Below are 22,144 nucleotides of genomic sequence, written 5' to 3'. Positions count from 1 at the left end.
ATGTCTGGGCCTGAGAAAGGGTGCCATTTTAGGGCATTTCTGTCTTAAATGAATCACTTATAAACAATGTGCTTTTATTGTCAAGCTTACAAACAAGTTTTTATTGTTACTGCACCAAGTACTGAGGTCCTCAATAGTGAGGGGTGATCTAACATGAGGACCTTCTAGCCAGATTTCCTAGGAGGAAGGCAGATGATGGACGGCCTGTTTGAAAGATTTGTTCTACCAACATTTTCTTCTCTAAGTGGGCCCGAGGACATGGCCTTGGGCTAGGATACCGCTCAGCATTCTTTGTGACCTGGGGGCAAACTACAGCACAGAGGAGGGGATCCAGGTTCGTGGTTGCATGAGGAATAACAGAGCTCACGCCTGAACCCATGGACGTTGACTTCCCGGACCGAATACCACATGACCAGAGCACAGAGGTGTGAATGCATCTTCATTTCCGAGCACTCCTGAGTCCTTTGCAGTGCAGGACATGTGTCCCTCCTTCATCTGAAACTGGCCCCCGCTGGTGGTTGGCAGATGAGTTCTGGAATCTCTGGGCAGCCCGGGAGCAGGCACCCCTCCCCAGCGGCTTTCCCGGAAGGCTGTGCTGCCTGTCTTGGCCTTGGTGACAGGGCCTCTGGAAACTTCCCCACTGGGACTTGGTTGCTTCTGGGAGTCAGTGTTGAGGCAATGATGCCCTGTGGGTACTGTTTCAGGGCAAGAGAACATTCCTGTCCTATTTATGATAGGCTCTATTCTTTTCTTCCTTTCTCTTTCTTCCTTCTTTTGCTCAGAGAGCAACAGACCTCTCTGAGACCTCTCTCTGCTCAGGTATCTGGGCTCAGATAAATGGTCTGACCCTCTGCCTTTTCATGGGCCCAGTCGGCTGAAAGCCTTCGCTCTTCCCCTACCCTGGGCTTAGCATGGGAGGATGTGAATTAGCCCCGTCATCCCTCAGGAGCCTATATAGCTGGTAAAGCATTATTAATCTGCCATCCCCAAAGAAATCCATTAATGAGCTCCTGGGCCAGGCACATGGTGTGAGATAACTGGTCACTTCTGCTGTCTGTTGAAACTTTGGAGACGTTGATTTTCAGGCTCTCAGGCACTCCTGAGGGGTGAAGCTCGAGACAGGCTCTTTTCCTGCAGCCTGTTTGGTGGGGGCATTTTTATCTTATCAAGCTAAAAGCCCCAGGAATAGAAAGTTTTCCATTGGGGGAGGTGGAGGGAAAGGACCTTAGCTAGGAAGGAGAAGGCATTGGGCAGGCTGTGCTGGTGCAGGGGCCCGCGTCCCAGGTGCCTGTGACTTCCTCTGGGAAAAGCAGCTGTCTGGGCTGATTGGAGCAAACCCCCGTCACAGGAGGGCCCCGGGATCCTCCCAGAGCTAGTGACTCTCCACTCATCGCTCCATCCCTGCCGGCTGGCCCGGAAAAAAGGCATCGATCTCCTGCAGCGGGATGACCGAGGGCGGGAGTGAGGAGGCGGCCACTGCCTGCTTCGGCGCAGTTATGGCGAGGCTCCAGCGCCTCTTCTGCAGGCTCCCCAAGAGCCGCTCGGGATCGAAGAGGCTCCAGGCCCTGCAGAAGTTCTGTCACGAGGCCCGGCTGGCTCGCGGTAGGTCCAAGGTGCTCCAGCTAGGGGCCCTCGGTGAGGGGGGGGGGGGGGGGGTTCTTAGGTTCCAAGGCCTCAGCCTAGGGGCCTTTTCCATGAGGAAGGAAGGCCAGGAGACCTCTTGCAGCCTAGAATTTGCTGCTGAGCTCAGCACCACTCCTTGGCCCTCCTGATGCCCCAGGGGCCAAAGCTCAGGTACTGCCACCCTGCCAGCTTTAGGTGGAATGGCAGGTCTGACAGTACACGGGCAGCCCGTTTCATAGGCCCAGGTTGGCTATGGGTTCTAACAGCTTTTCCTCGGCTGAAAATTAAGGCCAAGAAGTCATCTTAATCTGGGCCCCTGAGCTGTTGGAAGATGGGCACTTGGATGACACTGTTTTAGGCCTGAGGGGCCTGAAACCTTGCCACACTGCAGAGTCAGCCTCCCAAGGACCCAGGGGCGGTGACGTTTCCTAGGCAGGGGTTTCTCATCTGCAGGGTTAGGGGAGGTGTCTGTGGGGTCCCAACATGCAAGCTTTATGGGGCTAGGGACTACTGGCCAGGACACAGGGGACAGGAGCTCAGCCTCAGGCGATGACTGGGCTCCAGTTTCTTTCCCTGAGCACTAGTTAGTGGGGGAACAGTCCTTGCCTAGGGAAGGATAAGGGCATAATATGGAAGATAAGAAGGAGAGACAGTAACTAAGTTTTCATGGAAACTTAGGTTGTCCTAATTTCTCTCTCTCTTTTTCTCTCCCTTTCTTTCTTTCTTTCTTTCTTTCTTTCTTTCTTTCTTTCTTTCTTTCTTTCTTTCTTTCTTTCTTTCTTTCTTCCTTTCTTTTTCTTTCTTTAAATGTTTGCTTATTTTTGAAAGAGCACAAATGGGAGAGGGGCAGAGAACCCAAAGCAGGCTCTGTGCTTACAGCAGTGAGCCCAATATGGGGCTTGAACTCACGAACCTCGAGATCATGACCTGAGCTGAAGTCGGACACCCAACTGACTGAGACACCCAGGTGCCCCGTCTACTTCCTTTTTTTCAAAGAAAGAGTGATGAGGCCAACCAAAGTTGGGGGCCTGGGCACCTGCCTTCAGCTTATGGTTTTTTTGCTGTGTCATGCTATCTCAGTATCCTACAGCACCCTTCTACCAAAGAGTCAAAGCACTTATGTTTGTTTGTTTATTTTTAACATGTCGTATTCCCTCCAGATCCCTGTGCAGTGGGAGTGCAAAGGGGATTATGTTATTTCACAGATGTGACGGCTCAGGGAAGTGAGGCCCCTTGTTAGGGACCAGGAATACACAGCCCTGGGACCCCTTGCCCGAGATTCTACTCATCTTCTGACCATTTGCTGCTTCCCTTTGATGGCTGGATCTTTGGAGCACAAAGCTTTCCTTGGGGCTCCCTGCCCCATTTGTCTCCCCACTGTTCTCATACACATTCAGGAATTGGAGGGACATCCAGTGGGTCATGGTGCTGAGTTTTAGAGATGGAACTAAACTGAACAGCCATCTCTGGGCTGAGATTTCGGAAGCAGAGTTTAAAAGACAACGTTGTCTTGACTCTGGAGAATTTGATTTTTTCCTGATTGATGTTTTACCTCTGGAGAAGTGGGAATTTTAATTCAACTTGACCTAATCCCCATTTGGAGACAAATACTCTTAGCCAGCCTGCATAATTTATCCTCATCAGTGGCTCATGCATACTGCGGCCCTCCACGAGAAGACAGCTGGATGCTGAGTTCCTCAATTTGAACCCTCACTTGCGTCTTCCTGTTCATCCTCCCTCCCACAAGAATTATTCCACAGATCATTCCCTTGCTCCTTTGCTATTCAGCCCAAGGAGTTATATAGATTTAAGAAAATCAATCAGGCTTGGAGTGGCAGCATTAAGGTCAGAGAAATTGCCGCACTGTGGCTACAATGTGCTCGTTGAACTTGTGTTAGCATTTAGACTTAATGGATGGGAAGAGGGGAGACCAGGCGCTCAGCGATGATGGGAGCGGTAGACAGTGGGCCACAGATTTCTAGAAGAGCTGACTTGCAGGAATCCGTGAGCAGCCTGCAGTGTGGCCTTTAAGAAAACCAGCGTGGAGCCAAGCTGAATTGAGTCTGGACCTTGGATTCCTGGCAGGGGGGCCTTCCTCGTACAGATGAACCTCTCTGAGCCTTGGTTTTTCCCAGTGTAAGCTGGGCAAAGAATTCTGACCTCAAGTTGGTGTCACAAGGGTTAACCATGACATTGGATGTAAACCAGTTGACATGATGCAGGTCCCTTGTTGGCAGCTGCTCCCAGAAAGACTCTCAGTAACTGTTCCCAGTGGGTCCTCTGTGTGAGCCCCCCGCTGGGCTGCTCTGCCATCACACCTGGGTCGGGTGTGCTAGCTGCCTGCACCTCAGTGAAAGAGATGGGGTTTGGAGGTTGCCTGGGCAGAAGTGGAGGAGAGGCACGAAACTCAAACACTCTCTCTGGAAAAATTCCTATCATTGAGTTTACCGCACCACTTAATTAACAGGCAAGGCTAGATTAGCCCACCGGGCCTCATTAGAGCTAAGCAAGCATGTTGCCAAGGAATAAGTCATCTATCATTTTAAAAGGCTTCTCCAGGGTCAGCGGAAACGGCCTGGGTCTTTCCAGGAATCTCTGGTGGTCCTGGCTACAGGGACACAGCTGTAAAGAAGCCTTTGTGTGTCTCCTGCAGAGAGCGCCTCAGACGCAATCTATTTACTTTTCTCCTCACTGCCAAAAGTCTCCTTTCACCCGGTGGGTCGGTACTTTGCATGCAAGTGGCATCAAAGCAGGTGTGGAAAGACCAGTTGGGTGCAGCAGCCTGGTTGTCCCATAAAGGACTGAGCCTGTTTGCTCCTGGGCTTCTGTGACCTCCTGGCTCTCTGATCGGGCATACCTCCGAGCATACACCTGCCTGCACATTCATATCTGCACATCTGTCTAAGCTTCCTCTGCTGCCCTGTAGTCGCAGACACCCAGGCACAACCTCTTGCAGACTTATTTAGTTGTTCTTGTCCTTGGGGTCTGTGGGACACTCAGAAATCCACTCGAGGGGCGCCTGGGTGGCTCGGTCAGTTGAGCGTCCGACTTTGGCTCAGGTCATGATCTTGCAGTTCGTGTGTTCAGGCCCGTCGTCAGACTCTGTGCCAACAGCTCGGAGCCTGGAGCCTGCTTTGATTCTGTGTCTCCCTCTCTATCTGTCCCACCCCCGCTCACGCTTTCTCTCTCTCTCTCTCAAAAATAAGTAAACATTAAGAAAAAATTTAAAAATATATGTATACTCGAGGCTAGCAAGAGGTTAGACTGCCCTTTGCCCCTTCTCAGAGATGGTATCTGCTTTAAAAATAATCAAATAGAAGCAAAACAAGAAACAAAAAACCCTCAAGCTCCTCGTTCCATATCCGCCCCTCACTACTGGAGACCTCGTCCTTTATCAGCTACCCAGACACCTCCTGTGTCTTCACAGGGGCCCCCAGGGGTGGGTGGAGAGGAACCTGAGCCCCCGGGGGTGGGGAGGACCCCACCTGCTTTGTCTCTCTTACACCCAGAGCAAAGTGACACATGCCTAGAGGAGGCAGAGGCCCCTCCTGAGCAGGCCTGAAGCTGAGAGGGCATCTGGCCGCTCCACACTGGCTTTGGATACTGTGGGCTTGTTACTATTTGTAAAACTCCCTTAAGCCCAACTGCCTACAATGTTTAAAATTTTTTTTCTTAAGGTGCTCTGGCAATAGGATTTATTTTTTTCCATGGTGGTAATCAAAATAGGACATACCTGTATATACGTGTGTGCGTGTGTATATATGTATCATCTGCTTGTTCCTATTATGGAATATTATGTTCCTATTATGGGTATAACATGCTATCCTTTAGAACAGTGGTTCACTTTAGAAGGCCCTCAAAAAATGCATGTGGGATGAATGCATGCATGTGCACATGAAAAACTAATAACTAGATTTATGTGGAAAGACAGGGCCTAAAACTGTATAAAAAGGTTTAATACTCTGTGTCTCTCTGAGCTCATGTGTCCTGATGGGTGCACATACTCTAATCGCCCCTGTTGAAAAATTGTACCATATCTTTACACTTCTATCTGTGTGGCCATACCCTAAATACAACTTGAACTTTTTTGGATATGGTGTCACAGGATCCAGATGACAAATCTACAGACACTTGCACACGAAGAATGAGATCTATTGGGCTTTCCCACCCTGGGATCCCACCTGATATCATTTACTTTGACTTTCCCCAGAATGTATTGCTTCTTACTATTATTGACCAAAGCGGGGAGGAGTCTTGGAGATGCTCTGTGATATCCCACTGAGGGCCTGCAGACTCGCCCACTTCTATTTTTTCTTCATCCACATCTCATCCCCACCACCACTGTCATCAAGAAACTGCTGCATGGGGCCACAGTGCTGCAATGCCACTCATAACATAGGGGTGTATCTCTTTAAGGTACTTGAAGCATTATTGGGAAACATAGTGCATATAGAAATATACTACAAAAATGTTTTCAATCATCCAGTGGATTAATTAATGGGGCACCTGGGTGGCTCAGTTGGTTAAGCGACCAACTCTTGGTTTTGGCTCCAGTCATGATCTCACAGTTCATGGGTTTGAGCCCCACATTGGGCTCTGTGCTGACAGCATGGAGCCTGCTTGACATTCTCTGTCTCCCTCTCCCTCTACCCCTCCCCTGCTCGTGCTCACGCACACTCTCTTTCCCTCTCTTAAAATAAATAAACATTAAAAAAAGATTCATTAAAATACAAACTATTAAAAAATAGTTTCACTGTTGCAAAAAGACTGAATCAACTTAAAAGTAGAATTAACTGTAGACAACTGTGAGAATTATGGCTACGGTAGAGTGTCAATGTTATAAACATAGGAAATGTAGGTAATATAGTGAAAGCCAGGAGGTGGGGACAGAAGAGAACAGAGGGAGCAGTCTGGCATATAGTTCTAGCAGAGGGTCAGTTAGTACCAGCTAAGGCTGAAGCATGCATTGTTAAAAGTGGCTCAACCCTATTAAGGTTGTGTATAATTTTAAACATATATACACATATGCACAGGACAGGAAGCATACAAATATACTTCAGGGTGCAGCACCCACAGACTGAAGTGGCACGAAACAGACCACATAGGAAAGGTACACTGGGGTTAGGCCCACGTCTGCGGCCTCACTGGGCACAGGGAGGGAGGGCACCGTCTGACGCTTCCCTCGCTTCCTGCGTCATCTGTCTGAACTTGTGAACTGACCGGCCCTCCCTTGTTCCATCCGCCCCTCCCCGAATACCCCCAGCCCACACCCCTGGTCTGGAAGGACACAGTACCTTCTTTTTGTTGGTGCTTTTGGCCTCGGGATGTGAAGTTGGAGACAGATGAGTAATGGGCCTGCCCGAGAGGCATGCCCACCCACACCCTCCCACATGGGGCAGGATTGTGCCTCTGCAGGCCAGCGCGGCACCCAGTGTCAGCCAGGCTCTCGGGGGACGAGTCAGGGGAGAAGCTAGGCTCGGGGCATGAACAGCTGATACATGAGGCCCAAGGACCAAAGTCCCAGAAAGACTCTTAGAATCCCCTTTGGTGCCTGAGCAACTGGGCAGGACCTTTTGCCTTTCCCTTCAGTACAAAAGTGTCGCTCAAAAGTGCACATCAACCCCACCCAGCCCTGCCACGCATCTAACCCATCCGGTCACTTTGGGGGAGGGTGGAGACCAAGATCTTGGGGTGGCCTCCCGCCCTCAGTTCAACTGCATCCCAACCTTACCTCCTGAGCACTTTCCCTCCTCAGCATGCCTGACCTGGGGGAGCCTGCTGCCATATAGCCTGCCCACCCCAGCCCTCTATTTCACATGGGAACTGAACATCTGCTCCAGGCTTGAGCGTGTCCAGGCACACCCCTCTTGGCTCTTGCCACAACGACATCTGCCTCAGTGCGCCCAGCTGCCCACCTCACTTGTCCGTGGGAGTGACCCATAATCTCTGACCTGAGACATGGGCCTGGCTTCCAGGTCGCTCCTCTCCACTACATCGACCCTTCCTGCTAGCTTCCTGGCTTGCTTTCCGGCACATTCTATGGGCTGTGTGTGTGTGTGTGTGTGTGTGTGTGTGTGTGTGTGTATTGGATTGGGGTTGTACAGTGGAGGGGGGGCGGTTGTGTGTCTCCAGGCCATCCAGGCTGGGGGTGGGGAGGGAGTGCTGAGCGCCCTCAGGGGTGGCCTGTCCTCTGAAACAAGGGACTGGAAGTATATGGTCTCAACAAGCCAGGGGTTCGAGGGACTTCCTGGAAACATACAGATGCAGATGTCCTAAGCTGGCTGCCTGACCCTCGGAGTGGGGAGTTTCCATTCCTTTGCTCCACCCTCGCTAGGAGTGTAGCCAGGAGTATGAAAAAACGTATAGATCGTGTTGATCTTGGCAATTGCCACGACCTCCAGACTTGACAAATCACAGTCTCTCTACCTTCCTGCCCTCCAATACACCCCTCTCCCCACCGCCATCATGTCCCTGCCCTGCTCCTCTGGGCCCATCAAAGGAAGGGCAGGAGGGAGGCTGGAGCAGGTAGGAGGAACTTCTTGGAAAGTTGCCTGACTCTTACCACTGTAATACCTTGGAAGAAGACCCCAAAACGGAGAGGTTTTTTTGGCTGGCATCACATGCTGAAGCAGGGTACCCAGACTCCGGAATCCCATAGTGTTGAAAATGACAGCTATCATTTACTGAGCACCTACTATGGTACCAGGCAATACTGGATGCTTTACATACGTTCTCTTTAATGTTGGCAACAAATCTGCTGGCAAGGGAGATACTGCTAGCTCCATTTTGCAGATGAGGAAGTTGAGGCTAAATAAATCCCATATTTTACTGAGGTTAAGCAAATTGTCCAGGCACATCATAGTCAATTGGAAGCAGAGCTTGGGTTCAGACCCTGATCTGAGTAACTCTGGAGGCCAGACTCCGTTCATTCCCTAGCTCCTGATTAAGTGCTCCGTCCCCTGCACCTGTTCGCAAAGACCTCTGTCATACATGGCAAGCAGTGTCCTTAAGGCACCTGTGCTCTAAGGGTTTCTGATTTACTGCTGCTGAGTGGATGCACTTTGGTGCCTCTGTGAGGCAGCTGGTGCTGGGAGCCCGGTGTCCATTGTGCTTGCTTTCCTGCCATCGTCATCTGTCCGTGTGATGAGGTGGTTGGCTCCGCTGTGGTGTCATGGAGAGCAGAGGTACCGAGGCTGGGCCTCTTTGAGTGGGGGAGGCCGAGAGCCCACTGCTCGTGGAGCTTGACCGTGGCTGATGAACGAGCCTCTCTGGTGACGCTGCCCGGGGATCTCAGCACAAGAACTGCTGTTGCCCAAATAGTTGAGTCTCCCAGCCCTGGCATCCCGGAGATAAAGGGGCCGTGTTTGAAGAGCCGGTCCAGGGCAGGCAGACAGGATGGGTGGGGTTCAGAGCTCCCAGGCTGAGTGGCTGGGGCTGGAACTGTGAACTGGTACTTCCCAGGACCAGGTGGAGACCTCAGGGAGGGGTGCTGTGGCCATTACGTGCTGGGGCAGAGGGAAAAAGCACTCCTGCTCAAATCCCTTTGACTGACACTGTTTTATGGGTTTGGAGCACACTACTGGGAGTGGCTCCCAGTGCAAGAATGGGGGACGCTTGAAGGGTCCTGAGAATGTCTGAGAAGGGACCCCCGCCACTGAGGACTGTCCCCACGGACTTGCTCTGGAGGGCCAGGACAACCCTTACTTCTGTTTTTTAAAAACTTATGTTAACACTGTGTTTTTCCAATGCACTTTTGTTTGTTTTGTTTTTTCAGATTTCTCTGTAGTGCCTCAGAACAAAATTATTTTAAAACTAAAAGCTACTTGTGTGCTTGCTTTGAAATGACTAGCTGGGGGAAGGTTGGTGAAACTGTAGATCATCCTCCAGGAGCTGAGTGGGGTAAGGAGTCTGCCTGGCAAGGAGGTGCCGGGGGTGGGGGTGGGATGTTGGCTGAGGTCCCCCCACCCCCATGCAGTGCTCTGCACCAAGAACCCCACTGAATCCTCATGGACGCCCTAGGAGCTCATTCCCGTTTTATGCTTGACGAGATTAATGCTCAGAGAAGTGCAGTAACTTATCTAAGGTCATGGAGCTGGCTGAGTGTGACTGAAGACCAGGCCTACCTCAAAGTCCATTCTCTGGCCATCACACCGCAGTACAGGCCAGGTCCCTGAAGGCGGAAAGGGGGAGGGAGAAAAGTTTGTTCGGAGGCTGACCTTCTCCAAGAAGGCCTGGGGTACCCAGAGAATGGGTGTGGGGCTCCTAGATTCACAGGCTGTCATGCTTTCCCCTTGGGCCTCAGAAGTGGCTGTGGTCATTCAGGGCAAGAAGCTGGTCTTCGCTGACCTGGGAGTGACCCCGAGGGAGGCCTGTGGGCCCACTGCAAACCAGGCTCTGTACCCTGGGTGCCAGCCTCCGCCCTTACCCCAGGCCTTAGCCTCGGGGGCAGTTAAGTAGAGAGCTCCACATTATCTCAGCGTCTTACGTGCAACTCTGGGGTGAGAGGGCAAAGAGTTCCTTATCAGCCTTGCAGCCTTCCGAACTCAAATAAATTTCAGTTTTAAGCCACTAGCTCAAGGTACTTTATTACAACAACTGGGAAACTAATGCAGTCTGGGTGCTGAGGGTGGGTCCTAGGAACCTTCTCTCCGTCCTGGCTCAGGGGTCCCTCCTTGGAGAAGGACCCCTCTTATGATTTGTCTCCATCATTTCTCCTTACAGTCACGTCCTCTGTTTCCAGAAGCGCCTCTTCCAGGACCTGGAGGCACATTTATTTTCCTCAAACTATCCCCAAGAATGCGGCCAGGGGTTATAGCTGGAAGGGAAGGATGGAGACCGGAAGGGATGATAATTCTCTTTTATAGATGACAGTACTAAGGTCAAGAAATACCAGTTCTTGGGGCGCCTATGTGGCTCAGTCAGTTAAGCGTCCGCCTCCTGATTTTGGCTCAGGTCATGATCTCACGGCTGTGAGATTAAGCCCCGCACGGGGCTCTGCACAGAGCGTAGAGCCTGCTTAAGCTTCTCTCTCTCTCCGTCTGTCCTTCTCCCCTGCTCGCTCTCTCGCTCTCTCTCTCTCTCTCTCTCTCTCTCTCTCTCTCCCTCCCTCTCTCCCTCTCTCTGCCCTTGCCCCGCTCTTGCATGCTCTATCTCAAAAAAATAAAAATAAAATAAAGATGCAAGAAATGCTGTTCTCTCTAAGATACTTCTGTTAGAACCGAGGAATGTCGCTCCCTAATCTTTGCTGCCTCTTGTCGGGAGATTCTTGTCCTATCCTCTTTTTGATGTCAGAGCTCCCTGCCTCCTCTTGGCCCTTGTGATGTGGAAATATGAGTCGTCTGGAATCTGATCCATTCTTCAATGAGGTGAGCCTCCCTCACCAAGAAACCTTCCCAACTGCTGTGGCTGGCAGGGGTCTCTGTCCTCTGAACAGGTTTCCTGGATCTGTGCTGTCTTCCTCATTAGTTATCTCTTCACACATGGTCCTGTCTGCCCAGGTAGCCTGACTCCCCCAGAAGTCTTGTCTTATTCATCGTTATCCTCGGGTGTGGGGAGGTCTGTGCTCAAGACATTAGAGTTGTTACCACAGATGGTGGTTCTGGCTGTTCAGGGAAGCTTGGGCCGTTCCTGGGGGCCTCTGTGTCCCTGTGTTACCCAAGGTCTCTCTCCTTTTCCGTGTCCAGATTGAGCGCCAGTTGAAGGCTGTGGAGGGCAATGAATACCAAGGAGATGGCTTAGCAGTACTCGCGATGAGCTGTCTTGAGGGAAAGATGGCTCGTGGGGGTTAACCACTGGGTCCCAGTGGAACATGCCTCTGCCTTTGGAATCCCATGGATCTTCCCACTCGGAGCACATCAGGCCCGCAGGCTGCTGGCTGTGGCTTGTGGGGCTTGCTTCCGCGTTTGGAGAAGGGCGTGGGGGCTCTGACTTCATCTCTGCTGGCCGAAAAGACCTGCGCTTAGCATTTCCAGGGGGCCTGGAAGTATCAAGATGTGTTTCAGTGGTTTTGCTACAGTCTGTGATTACACGGTCTGATGGAACAAAGTCATCGGTGCTCAAATGTGCTTTTTATACAATCCCCAAATATTCTCCCTGGAGTCTTCTGTCCCCTAGCTGTATCCAGCTCAGCGTCAGGACTGTAAAAGAAAATCTTTCTGAGGTTTGGTGCTGTTTTCAGGGTGTGTGTGTGTGTGTGTGTGTGTGTGAGAGAGAGAGAGAGAGAGAGAGAGAGAGAAACAGAGCAGAGACAGAGCACAGAGAGAGAGAAACAGAGCAGAGACAGAGCACAGAGAGAGAGAGAGAGAGAGAGAGAGAGAAACAGAGCAGAGACAGAGCACAGAGAGAGAGAGAGAGAAGGACATGATGCACGGGTGGACATACAAAGCCTGAGTCAACGGTACCAGGAGTTCAAAGAAGAGATTGGAAGACATCCTCCTGCCTTACGACGCTTTCCCATTTGTGAGTTGGTGGCAGCTCTTGTTTGCTGTCGAGTTGGGAGAACTTCTAGTCTTTTCTTCTCTTCCTTGTTTCCACTTCTTGGCAGCCCCGGAGCATTCTTCATCGCTCAGAGCGCTGCCAGAAGCTGTGCAGGTGTGTTCCCGGAGCAGAGTCTTGGAACAATGCTTCTCTGTGTGGACTCTGGCCTCAGTGCTGCCTTATCAAGGCCCCGGCATTTCTGGGCACTGTGGGCAGGGGAGACTTGGCCTGCATATCCCCCTGTGCCCTTCACCCCACTAAGAGTGAGGCCATCCCTGTGTGGGGCAGAGATCTCCTACTGGGGGGCCCAGAAATACATGTGGGCACTTGGAAGTGTAGGGTTCATACCTCAGACAATGGCTTCACTATTCTGTCTCCAGGTGAGGGGATGGCTTGTAAGGAGGAGAGTTGGGAAGGCCTGGACAAGGGCAGGGTCTGAAGGAGGGGATATTGGTGGCATTCGGGCATGAGGGGGATAAGCAAGAGAGCTTCTAAACGCTATTCCAGAATGGTGGCTGAGAGCTTGAGACCACTGATTGAGTCAGATAGTCTCAGGGTTCCGGAATCTCTGTGTGTCCCCACATTTCTGAGAATGCTCCCCTGCAGACATTAGTGGCAAAACCTGTGTCAGGTGCTCATCTTTGGGAGTGTAAAGGAAGAGGGCATCTGCGGAGAGTGGAAGTCTCACTCCAGAACCCCCAAAAGAGTGGGAGAAGAACAGACTCACCCTGGGCCCAAGATGGGGGATGCCTGGGTAGGTCAGTAGGTTAAGCATCCAATTACACACTTGATATTGGCTCAGGTCATGATCTCATGGGTTCGTGAGTTCAAGCCCCACATTGAGCTCTGTGCTAACAGTGTGGATCCTGCTTGGGATTCTCTACCCGCCCCCCCCCCCTTCTGCCCCTCACACACACTCTTTCTCTCTCTCAAAATAAATAAATTAATTAAAAAAAAAAGAATCCACATGTGCTGGATTTTTGGAGCTTGTTACAAATAAGGAAAAGAATGTCAGGAGCCTGAGTTCCTGTCAGCCCAGTCCCCAGATTGTCCAAACAGTGTCCCCCAGTCCCCAGATTGTCCCCCAGTCCCCAGATTGTCCAAACAAGTGCAGGCTATCGTGTCCCCTACCACAGATCCTGTCCAGATCAGCCCATCCCCACACACCTGGCCTCGCATTCAGGAAGTCAGCCTTCTCAAGAGAGACTCTGCACCCTGCACCCTGCCTGCACCCTGGGCTGGGTCTTCGGGCCGAGCTGTGGCACCTCTGGGACAGGTGACCCCAGCTGGCCCAGAAGCTGTGTGCAGGAACCGCACCTCAAACCTGACCAAATCTGGGCATTTCGCCTGCTGATGGACTTGCGTGGGTTTCTTTACTTCACTCCCATCCTCTGTAGTGCTCTCCTTCCCTTGCCTGGCCTCCTGCTGAAGAGGCTGCAGAGCCCCCCCCCCCCCCCCCCCCCGGGGAAGTGCTGGCAGCACTGGCCCTGCTGCTGAGCCGTGTGTCACTGGGCAAACTCACTTCATCTCTCTGAGCCTCAGTCTCCCCACCGCTAAAGTAGTTCCCAAGGCTCTGTATAACCCTGGAGATTTAGTCCTGCTTCCATGGAAATGAACATTGTCTATGAAATGTATGCTTTCCCAGGGCGCCTGGGGGGCTCAGTTGGTTGAGCGTCTGACTTCGGCTCAGGTCACGATCTCAAGGTTTGTGAGTTGGAGCCCCGCGTTGGGCTTTGTGCTGACAGCTCAGAACCAGGACCCTGTTTCAGATTCTGTGTCTCCCTCTCTCTCTGTGCCTCCCCCGCTCGTGCTCTGTCTCTCTCTCTCTCAGAAATACATAAAACATAAAAAAAAAAAAAAGAAACATATGCTTTCCCATGAAGCACCTGATTTGGGATCTTGTCTGCGGGCCTTTTAAGCTGGGTTAGAGAAGCCGCCTCCTCATTTCTGGTTGGGGCAGGGTCAGAGACAGGTAACAGTCCTTCCTGTTGAGGATAACGCCTTTGTCCCTGGAGACACTTTTAATTTGTTAAGACCTGTTCTCCCCTATGACTATGAACTTCCTTGTGCACCAGGCAGGGAAGCTATTACCTGTATCCTACAGGCTGGCAAAATGAGGCCCAGAAAAGTGAAGTCTTTCTCCAGGGATCTGTGACCCCTGGTGATTGATGTCAATCAGTAGAAAGAGCACCAGCCTGAAGTCAGATGACTTGACCTTGAGAAAGTCACTAAGGTCCCTAGATCCCAATTTCCTGTCTGTAAAGTGGCAATAATAATGATTGCAAGGTCACACAAAATAACGGTGGTGAGAACAGTTTGCAAACGCGTAAAACACGCATTACCTGTCACCAGCCATTCCCTGTGGCACCGAGGTGTCCTCCCACGCTCCACTTCTCTCCTTCACGGTTTTCCTTCCTGGAGCGAAACGCCATCTCCCAGGGTATTTCTCCGGGTGGAAGTGGATAGAATCCTGCCTGACTCCTAATCCCCTGGTGCTTCTTTCCCTCCAGACTGTAAATTCACCTGCCACCCGGAGTGCCGCCATCTGATCCAGCTGGACTGCAGTCAGCAGGGAGGCCCATCCCAGGACAGACCCTCTCCAGAAAGCACCCTCACTCCAGTCTTCAGCCAGGTAGGCAGCAAAGCTCAGGGACCGGGCTGGGAACAGCTTCCTCTGGTGTCCTAGACTCCACTTTCTTTGCCCGGGAGCTCTGGTCAGCAGGAGGTGGCATGAATACCGCACGCGTGCTGGATGTTGGGGTCTCCTCCTGGCCAGACACACCCCTTTCCAAGGGCCTGGGATGATGGAACAGGAACAGTGACACAGAGAACTGTGTAGACACTCAGAAGTGCTCTTCAGTGCTCTCCAAGCACAGAGCCTGCTTTGGCCGAGGGCTTCAAGCTAGAGGTGTGGGTATAGATGAGGGCAGGAAGGAGAGAAGGCTCCTGAAGGTCGTTTGAAGCCTCATAGCCCTGGGGCAGTGGGGATTTTGGGGCTGAGGCTCCTCCAGGATATCATCCTCCCTGTGGTCAGCCTGCTAACCTAGATATAACTTTAGAAGGGCTGGGCGGATATTCTTGCTTTGTGTTCAAGAACCAGGAAATCGATGTCCAAAGCAGCCTCTGGTTCATGGGTTTAGCCAAGGCTCTTGAGTCAGGATGCATCCAAACTTTGATGTCTAGGATTTGGAATGGAGACAGGACAAGATTTTTTGGTTCTTGCATTGAACGAGCCCTCATTGAGTATCCATTGTGTGCCAACCACTGGTGAGAGTGGGGATAATAAATAGTGCTTCACAGTGCTTGTCCCCAGAGACCTTACATTCTGGCAGGGGACACAGAATACAACCCAAGAGTATGTACTGTGATGCATGTTGCAATAAAAGAAGCACGAATCAAGTGTTTTGAGAATGCAAAGCAATTGTTTCTGTTGGGAGACATCAGGGACGTTTGATCTGATCCTTAATGTATGAGTTGCTGGTCAAGGAAGTATGGAGTGTTCCCAGATATCGTTCATCTGTTCATTTAAGAAATAGGTTTTTAGGGTTGACCATGTGCCAGGCCCAGGAATGCCAAGGACTTAGTGATGAAGCAAACAGACACGGTGTCTGCCCTCCCTGTGCTTGCGGTAGAGGAGGGGAGTGAGATTTCAAACAAATAAGCCCAGGGTGCTGTGAGAGACAACACAGGTGCCGAATGACTGGTTACTTCCTGGAGAGAACACTAGTGGCCCCGGGGGAATCCCAAGTGGGCACCAGCTCCGAGACTAGCCATCCACAGGCATTTTCTGGCCATGATTAGTCACCTGATCTGCCTGTGGGTGTTACCAGCCTTCCTGCTGTTCCCCCACCCCTTCTCTCCCATTGGGAAAGCATTGCTAGAAAGCAAACATGATGTATGTTTCTATAAGAACGAGACCGAATGGGTTCTAAGGTACATGTTTACAAAAATTCTGTACATCCTCCACACATTTTGGAATAGGAACTGTTTCTAGTGCGGCCCGAATGTAACCAGGCCTTGATGCCCCACGAGGGGTGAGGAGGAAGGAGGGGCAAGTCAGACCTCCAAAACCCTGCCAAACGATGCAGAATTTTGCCTAAGGTTTTCCTTATGAGATGGAGGAGGGGGGTTACAGAGCACACCCTGCAGCAGCATTCCCTAGAAATGGCAGTTTCTGGAGATATTTTTGGTTGTCCCAACTGGGGTGATGCTACTGGCATCTAGGGGGAGAAGCCAGGGATGCTGCTAAACACCCTACATTACACAAGACAGGCCCCCACAGCAAAGAATTATCTGGCCCAGGGGAGGTCTAGAAACCCTTCCCTGGAACAGTTTAGCTAGCTCCCAAGTGTGGTGGGCAGGCCCTGGAGTTCGCTGTGTATCTTGTCTCCCCCTCAGGGCGTCAACAGCAAACAGGGGCTTCCAAGTCTGAGTATTCGGAAGCAGAGTGGCCCCCTCTTTCCTCTGCTGGAAAGAGGAGTCAACCTCAGAACCATGTGGCAAACTGCATCAAGGCTGAGTCTAGACTCATCCACCAATGTCTAGAGTACATCCACCAGTAAAATAGAGAAGGAGCCACACAGAACCACACAGAAGGGTCCAAGGGTCCCATGTGGGTGCTGAACGGCCCCCCAGCCAGCAAACAGTCTGGAGTGGGGCTTGCTCCCGGCCGGCTGGGTCGGCTGTTATGTTTGCCTTGGACAGGCCCGGCTGCATGCTTCAGCACAGCCAGGGCAGGACCTAGCCTTCTATCAATAAAACCTGGGCCCTGCTCCAGGCTCGCTCCCCTTTTCTAAAAGGCTTGTTTATGCTGATTTCCGCCTTGGCTTGATTTTCAGTTAAATACCAACATGGAGCTTTCTTTCACCTTGACGTGGTCACCTGGGCAGAGCTAGCTTCATGTGCCAGTGCCGTCTTCCTGGGAGGCTTTGTTGTGGCCTGGTCTGAGCTCAGCTAGTTTGGGGGCATATGGCTGCTGGGAGGTCTCAGCTTGGTGGCATTTCTCCTTGCAACTCTTTAAGGAAAAGAAAATTATTGATTTCCTTCCGTCTGGAAGGAACCACTGTGAGTTAACATTTTTACATTTTCTTCCTGTATATTCATCCATTTTTCAAAACATGGTTGGGATCATCCTGTAGATAAGTATCTGGCCTCCACCTTTGAAAAGCAGTAATCCCAAGGTTCTGGCTGTCTTCTCTCTGCCATGCCAGAGGGAGACAGGGAGGGAGGAAGAGGGGTAGGTGTGTGAGGGGGCAGAGATGGACTCAGAACCCCCAGCTGCAAACTTAACAGGCCCTGTGAGTTGTGCTTGACTCTCCCAAGTGGAGAAATGGAGGAAAGGTGCCCACCTGTTCTTTCTCCACCACAAACCTAGTACTTTTATTTTATTTTTGAGAGACAGAGACAGAGCTCGAACAGGGGAGGCATAGAGAGAGAGGGAGACACAGAATCCGAAACAGGCCCTAGGCTCTCAGCTGTCAGCACAGAGCCAGACATGGGCTCAAACTCATGAATCATGAGATCATGACCTGAGCCAAAGTCGGACGCTTAACCGACTGAGCCACCCAGGTGCCCCTATTATTATTATTATTTTTTTTTGAGAGACAGAGAGAGACTGGGTGCAAGCAGGGGAGGTTCAGAAGGAGAGGCAGAGAGAGTTTCAAGCAGGCTGTGCGCTCAGCACTGAGTCAGATGTGAGGCTCCATCCCACGACCATGAGATCATACCCTGAGCTAAAATCAAGAGTCAGACGTTCAATGGACTGAACCACCCAAGTGCCCCAAAACTAGTGTTTTAGAATCTCTCCTTGGAGATCTCTGACGTCTGTGATATGTGACTCTTTCCCTGGGCACTTCTTGTTGACCTAGCGAATCCCCTTCATGTCCACCCCAGGTCCCTTCTTCAGTTTCACCCTGATTCCCAGAGAACATGGCTGGCATTGGCCAAAGACCAAAAGAAATTGCCAGCATGGCTGCAGTTCCTTTACTAGGCCCTGATTACTTTATGCTTCAGGTGGTCTTTACTCCTAGATGTCACTCTGTGATGAAAAAAAACCCAAAAAACCCTCAGGGACGCCCCGGTGCCCTCGCAATGGAGCTCGAGTTTGCCAGTTTGGTCCAGGCCTTTCATTGCCTTTGCGGAAGCAGACCCCAAGGGTGGAAGTTCTTGCCCCAACTGTTGATTCTCATCATAACCCACTGTAGCCCAGGGGACGCCTCGCAGCTCTGCCTCCGTGGCCTCTGGTGCCACTTGTGTTGGTGCATGGAATGCGCAGGTGACAAGCAAAACCATAAGCGATCTTCCTTCCACTCAGGTCACTCACAGCCGGGCACTGAAGCTGTTTACACCTGCTGCTCCCAGGGTCCTTCCCCTCCCCCTGCCCTTTCGAGAGCTAGGAGCCAGGAGCACCCAGAAACCAGCCTCCCGCTCCTGGCTGCACACAGCCTGGCCTGGCCCTCACTCAGGCACTTTCCACACGTGGGAGTCTGGCCATCCCCATGTTCCTCCTGTGCTACGATTGCCTTAATATTTCTCTTTAAATACGTTCATTTTATCAAACTTAGATAAAACGTGTGTTCAAGGAAAATTTAAAAATCCTTGAACCACTGGTTTGATGTCCTGAGGATTTTTTCCCTGACACATATTCAATTAATTCTTAATCTCTAAAATTGAAAGAACAACGTGTTTCCAAGGACTGCCTTAGATTCCTTCCACATGTATTTACTGAGCCAGGCACTGCTCTAAAATCCTTTTAGGTGCCGTCAGTGGGAAATGCTGCCTACAGAAGCTAGTCTCTTAGGTCATCCAGTGAGTGCTTCGATTACCAGTGCACTGGGTCTGGCCCCTGCCTAAGGGAGGCTGTGACCGTGGAGAGAACCTGGGCAGCTGGGAAGAAAATTCCAGCCATCTGAGCCAGTGCTAAGGCACTCAGCCAAAGGAGAGATGGGAGGTGGGAGCGCCTGGGCAGCTCAGTCGGTTAAGCGTTTGACTCTTGATCTCGGCTCAGGTCATGATCTTACGGTTCATGAGTTCAAGCCCCACATCAGGCTGACGGTGGAGCCTGCTTGGGATTCTCTCTTTCCCCCTCTCACTGCCCCTCCCTCCCTCTCTCTCTGAAAATAAATAAACTTGAAAAAAAAATTTAAAAGAAACAAAGAAGGGGCGCCTGAGTGGCTCAGTCGGTTAAGCGTCTGACTTCGGCTCAGGTCATGATCTCACAGCTCGTGAATTTGAGCCCCACGTCAGGCTCTGTGATGACAGCTAGGAGCCTGGAGCCTGCTTTGGATTCTGTCTCCCTCTCTCTGCCCCACCGTTGCTTGCTCTCTGTCTCTCAAAACTGAATAAACATTAAAAAAAAAAAAAGAAACAAAGGAGGAATGGATCCTTATGTACTTACCGTAGGGAATAGTGCAGAGTGGAGGTAAGTCACTCCATGGTCCATACAGGGCAAGCCTATTTGTAGTGTGTGTGTGTGTGTGTGTGTGTGTGTGTGTGTGTGTGTGTGTTAGTGCAGAGCAAGGGCTTGGAGGCTTCCCGGCAATCCATGGGAGAGATTTCACCTTGCGGGGGTGGGAGTAGGGGTCTCTGTCTCTGTTGCCTCCAATGGCCCTCCTGGATTTTTTATCCCATCATCCCTGTGATGAAAACCTGCAGTGGCTTCCCATGGCTCTCAAAATCAATCCAAATCTGGACAAGCACAGAAATCCTTCGTGGTCTGGCTCTGCCAACTCTCCAAAATACCAGAAAGATGGGCCACGGTCCTGGACATGAAACCGAGACACTTATGACTGTGGTCTGGCAGGCACTTTTTGCTATAAGATTGGTGATTGTCCTCTCCGCTGTGGCCCAAGGTATGGCTCCCCTTTGTAGATGGGAAGACCAAGACCCTGTCCCCACTCACCAAAGGGACAGATAGATGGCTTCCATAGCTCCAGGGTGGATCAGCCCCACAGGTTGCTGGCTGATACCTTTCTGCCGCACCCTTACCTCCCACCCTCTACTGTCACTCCTTAGCGGGGCCTCTGCTGGAATGGCCTCCCTCAGCCCCTGCAGCCATGCGAGGTGACTCAGCTGGCATGGAAAGCTGAGTTTCCTGGCTCCTGGCCCCATGCTCCCTCCCACAGCAGGCACGCTGCTGTCTGTCTACCCAGGGCTCTGCCTTTCCAGAACGCTGGCCTGCCCCAACCCTGAGCCCAACAGCCACATGCTGAACCCAGAACTACCACACGGGGGAGCCAGCCGCAAGACGGGGAGAGCCTGGGGGCGGGGTCTGTCCCTGCTCAGGCTCCCTAACACACACTGACACACACCTGCACCTTTCTCAGTGGATTCTGGGTCCTAGGTCTCCTCCGAAATGCTGGACAAAGGTTTATCGCATTTAATTGTGACTGATAACAACAGTAGTTAACATTTGTTGAGGTATATCATGTGTTCTTTCTACTTGTTTTATCAGTTATTGAGAGAGAAATATTGAAATATCCAATTATAATTGTGTATTACCCTATTTCTCCTTATGGTTCTATCTTTCTGAATTTTGAAGCTCCATTATTGTGCTTAGACATTTAGGATTAGTATGTTCTCTAGATGAATTGACCCCTTATCATTAAGAAATAACCTTCTTTATCCCTGGTAATATTCTTTGCTCTGAAATCTACTTTGTCCAATAATAATATAGCCACTCCAGCTTTCTTTTGATTACCATGAGCATGATACTTATTAATCCATCCTTTTACTTTTAGGCTATTTGTGTCTTTATAGTTAAAAGTCATTTCCTGTAGACAGCAAATTGTTGGATCTTGTTTTTTTTTTAATCCAATTGGATAATCTCTGCCCTTTAATTGGGTTATTTAGATCATTTGCATTTAATGTGATTATCGATATAATTAGATTTTAAGTCTATCATGTTTCTATTTTTTCCTATCTGTCCTTTCTGTTCTTTGTTCCTCTTTTTTCCCTGCCTTATTTTGGAAAATTGAATATATTTTATGTTTCCATTTTATTTCATTTGTTGCCAGCCCACCCACATGTGCCAAAGCCAGTCTCCAGCTGTCCTGCTCCACTCTGGCTACATTTGGGACAGCTGCTCCACCCTCCACAGATTTCCTTCAATGCTCTAGAAGCCAGAAGTGTTAGCCAAAGCTGTCAGTGATTCATTTCCACTAGGCAGCTGCCTCTCACAGGAGCCGCCCCAAGGCCTATCTGACCAGCTCAGTCCAACCCATGGGGCTTGTTTCTGATCAGGCAGAGCTGAAAGCCTTCCCAACCAGGAGGCACCTGAGATCCTGGCTCTGAGGAGGGACACAGCTCTAGTACCTATTTCTCTAGAAATCCTTAGGTACTAGAGACATTTCCCTGTGTTCCTCACAACTCGACCCCGACTGTGGCTGCCTGAGATGGCCTCTGGGTGGGCCAGGTCAGTCCTGAGTCTCTGAGGAGGCAGCGAGGCCTCTTTCTACGTGTCACAGTGCAGGAGTTGTTTGTGTCTGACCCTGGTGACCACATTGCCCTGGCTAATGGAGGACTGGTCTTGCCTGGAGAGGGGCAGGTGGGGGGCAGGGTTGTTGATCAGAAACACCTTTTGTGATTTTCTAGTCTCATCAAAGGAGGACAACTAGAAGGTAGACTCCCTATGTCTGACTCGGACCTGACATGAGCTCTTCAGGACCTGTGCCTCTTGGTATCCCTGACTTAACTGTGTCCAGTGTTTTTAAATGCAAGGGCCCTATCAAAGCTGTTAGCCAAGCAACAGAAGTGCTGTGTGGGCTAGAACCCGCGAGACAGTGAATCTCCTGTGAGTCTAACCTAAATGGTATGTAACCACTTACCTTTTATGACAGGAAGTCGCCTGAGGAGAAATAGAGCTCTCTGCTCTGCATGGCTGGTTTAATACTGTAAAATGCTACTCTCAGGATGGAGGATGGCATTCTTAAGATTCAAGCCAGAGAGGGCATCTGGGAAAGGCTGCTTCTGAAAAGCATGGGGAAGGTGTGGGAGGTCTGGTCGTTACTGGTAAATATGTGTCAGGAAGAGGGGAGGACATTAGATT

The 22,144-nt window shown here is 50.9% G+C and overlaps 1 protein-coding gene across 2 annotated transcripts in view; it reads left to right on the top strand.

Annotated features, from left to right (window-relative positions):
* RASSF5 (Ras association domain family member 5) overlaps positions 1 to 22,144 on the top strand; it is a 72,676-nt gene that overhangs the window by 9,420 nt on the left and 41,112 nt on the right. For both annotated transcript variants that reach the window (XM_086693648.1, XM_025921274.2), the window contains exon 2: positions 14,610 to 14,731. In XM_086693648.1, coding sequence (XP_086549774.1) covers positions 14,610 to 14,731 — 122 coding nt within the window. The remainder of the gene's footprint in view (positions 1 to 14,609; positions 14,732 to 22,144) is intronic.

This window comes from Puma concolor, chromosome E4 (assembly GCF_028749965.1).
Source record: "Puma concolor isolate L17-30 chromosome E4, mPumCon1.1.hap2, whole genome shotgun sequence".
NCBI lineage: Eukaryota > Metazoa > Chordata > Mammalia > Carnivora > Felidae > Puma > Puma concolor.
Note: the sequence above shows the minus strand (reverse complement) of the source record. Positions and strands in the feature narration are given on the sequence as shown.